Source organism: Otolemur garnettii, unplaced genomic scaffold, assembly GCF_000181295.1.
Source record: "Otolemur garnettii isolate 467f Iridium unplaced genomic scaffold, OtoGar3 scaffold00044, whole genome shotgun sequence".
In the NCBI taxonomy this organism is placed as follows: domain Eukaryota; kingdom Metazoa; phylum Chordata; class Mammalia; order Primates; family Galagidae; genus Otolemur; species Otolemur garnettii.
In genome coordinates, this window is record NW_003852439.1 from 5632938 (window position 1) to 5635024 (window position 2087).

The following is a 2087-nucleotide window of genomic DNA, read 5'->3' on the forward strand; positions in this document are numbered from 1 at the left end:
TATCGGGTTCTCTAGCTCAGAACAATGCGTGTTTCATTCATAACATTTCCCACAAGAGTACCTAAAATGTGTGACTATGCATTTAATGCCTTGAGGGAAAGAACTGTCCATGACTCAAACCACAAAGATGGAAATCAAAAAAACATTAAAAGAAATGAAGCAAAGAATGGCAGAACTGTGGATTTCTTTCCCCCATCATTGCTATTATTGTTTCCACAAACTGTGATTATAATATTAATATAAATGAAAATAAAAAAGAAAAACAGATCATTCAATACTTACATCCAACTTGAGTAGCCTCTCAATAATAAGCTCCAGAATTTCATGCCTCAAGGTTGGAAAATATACACTAATTCTTAGTAAATTATGAACGTAACATTCCTAAAGCATAAAATGTAAGACAACATTTCAACAGCAGATAAAGATTTCATAACTAAGGTTAAGTAAAAATTATAAAACCTTTTGTTTCAAATACTTAAATAGAAAAAACAGACTATCCAGGAATATAGAAACTGTACTGTTTTTATATCTGTATTATCTTTGGTATAATTATTATAATTATCCCTAGTAAACTGAACTTGTAATCTACATAACGCTATAGTTTTGTGTATGTGTTTTTTAAAGACAGGGTCTTGTTCTGTTGCTGGACTAGAGTGCTATGGTGTGACTTAGCTCACTGCAACCTCAAACTCTTGGGCTCAAGAAATCCTTGGGGCTCGGCACCTGTAGCTCAAGCAGATAAGGCCCCAGCCACATACACCAGAGCTGGTGGGTTTGAATTGCCAAACAACAATGACAACTACAACCAAAAACTAGCTGGACATTGTGGTGGGTGCCTGTAGTCCCAGCTACTTGGGGAGCTGAGGCAAGAGAATCGCTTAAGCCTAGGAGCTGGAAGTTGCTGTGAGCTGAATTGCCACAACACTCTACCCAGGGTGCAGCTTGAGGTTCTATCTCAAAAAAAAAAAAAAAAGAAATCCTTGGGCTTAGAATCCTGTCTAAGCATCCCAAGTAGCTAGGACTAAAGGCTCAAACTACCATGCCCAGCTAAATTTTCTATGTTTTATAGAGACAGGGTCTCATCTCATTATGTTGTTCAAGCAATCTTCGCACCTTAGCCTCCCAAAGTGCTAGTTTAGGCTTGAGCCAATGTGCCCAGCCAGTTTTTAATTTTGATTAATTTGTTTTAGAGCAGCAACCCACAGGAACTGTATTAAAGGGTTGCAGCATTAGGAAGGTTGAAAACCACTGTTTTAGAGGTAAGGTCTCACTTGTTGTCCAGGCTGATCCCAAACTCCCAGCTTCAAACGATCCTCCTGTCTCAGCCTCCTAAGTAGTTGGGACTACAAAGGTGCTACTGAGATATAATAATATGTAACATAAAATTCACTGTTAAACTGTACAATTTAACAGTTTTTAGTATTCCAGAGTTGTGTGACTATCAAATTAATTTCATAACATTTCAATCACCCCAAAAAGAAACCCCATATCCTTTAGTAGGACTTCCCTAGGCAAACCACTACTCTGCTTTCTGTTGCTATGTATTTGCCTATAGTAGACACTTTATATGAACAGGATCATAAAATATGTGGGTTTTTGCCATGGTTTAAAGTTAACTCTTTTTGTAACATGTACACCCATTCCTTTTTATTACTGAGTATTTCCTTGGCTATATATACACCTTGTTTTATCTAGTCATCAGTTGCTATTTGCTTCTACTTTGGGGCAATAATGAATAATGCTATTAATATTCACATATGAGTTTTTGTGTAGACATATTTTCATTTCCCTTAGGAATAGATCTAGGAGTAGAGTTGTTGAGTCATATAATAACCCTACATTTAATCTTTTTGAGGAAACATCAAGCTTGTTTTCCAAAGTTGTAGCAACATTTTATATTCTCACTGGGCATGTATGATGGTTCCAATGTTTCAATTTCTCTATATCCTCACCAACACTTATTATCATCTATTTTTCTTATTACCGCCTTCCCAGCACAAGTGTGAAGTGATTTTGATTTTCATTTTCCTGACGGCTAACAATGCTGAGCTTCTTCTCTTGAGCTTATCTTAGAGAAATGTCTATTC

The 2087-nt window shown here is 36.5% G+C and overlaps 1 protein-coding gene across 3 annotated transcripts in view; it reads right to left on the bottom strand.

Annotated features, from left to right (window-relative positions):
- The window catches only part of RRN3 (RRN3 homolog, RNA polymerase I transcription factor), a 54868-nt gene that overhangs the window by 16513 nt on the left and 36268 nt on the right, over positions 1 to 2087 (bottom strand). For all 3 annotated transcript variants that reach the window (XM_023513816.1, XM_023513815.1, XM_012805749.2), the window contains one exon: positions 283 to 381. In XM_023513816.1, the coding sequence (XP_023369584.1) occupies positions 283 to 381 (99 nt within the window). The remainder of the gene's footprint in view (positions 1 to 282; positions 382 to 2087) is intronic.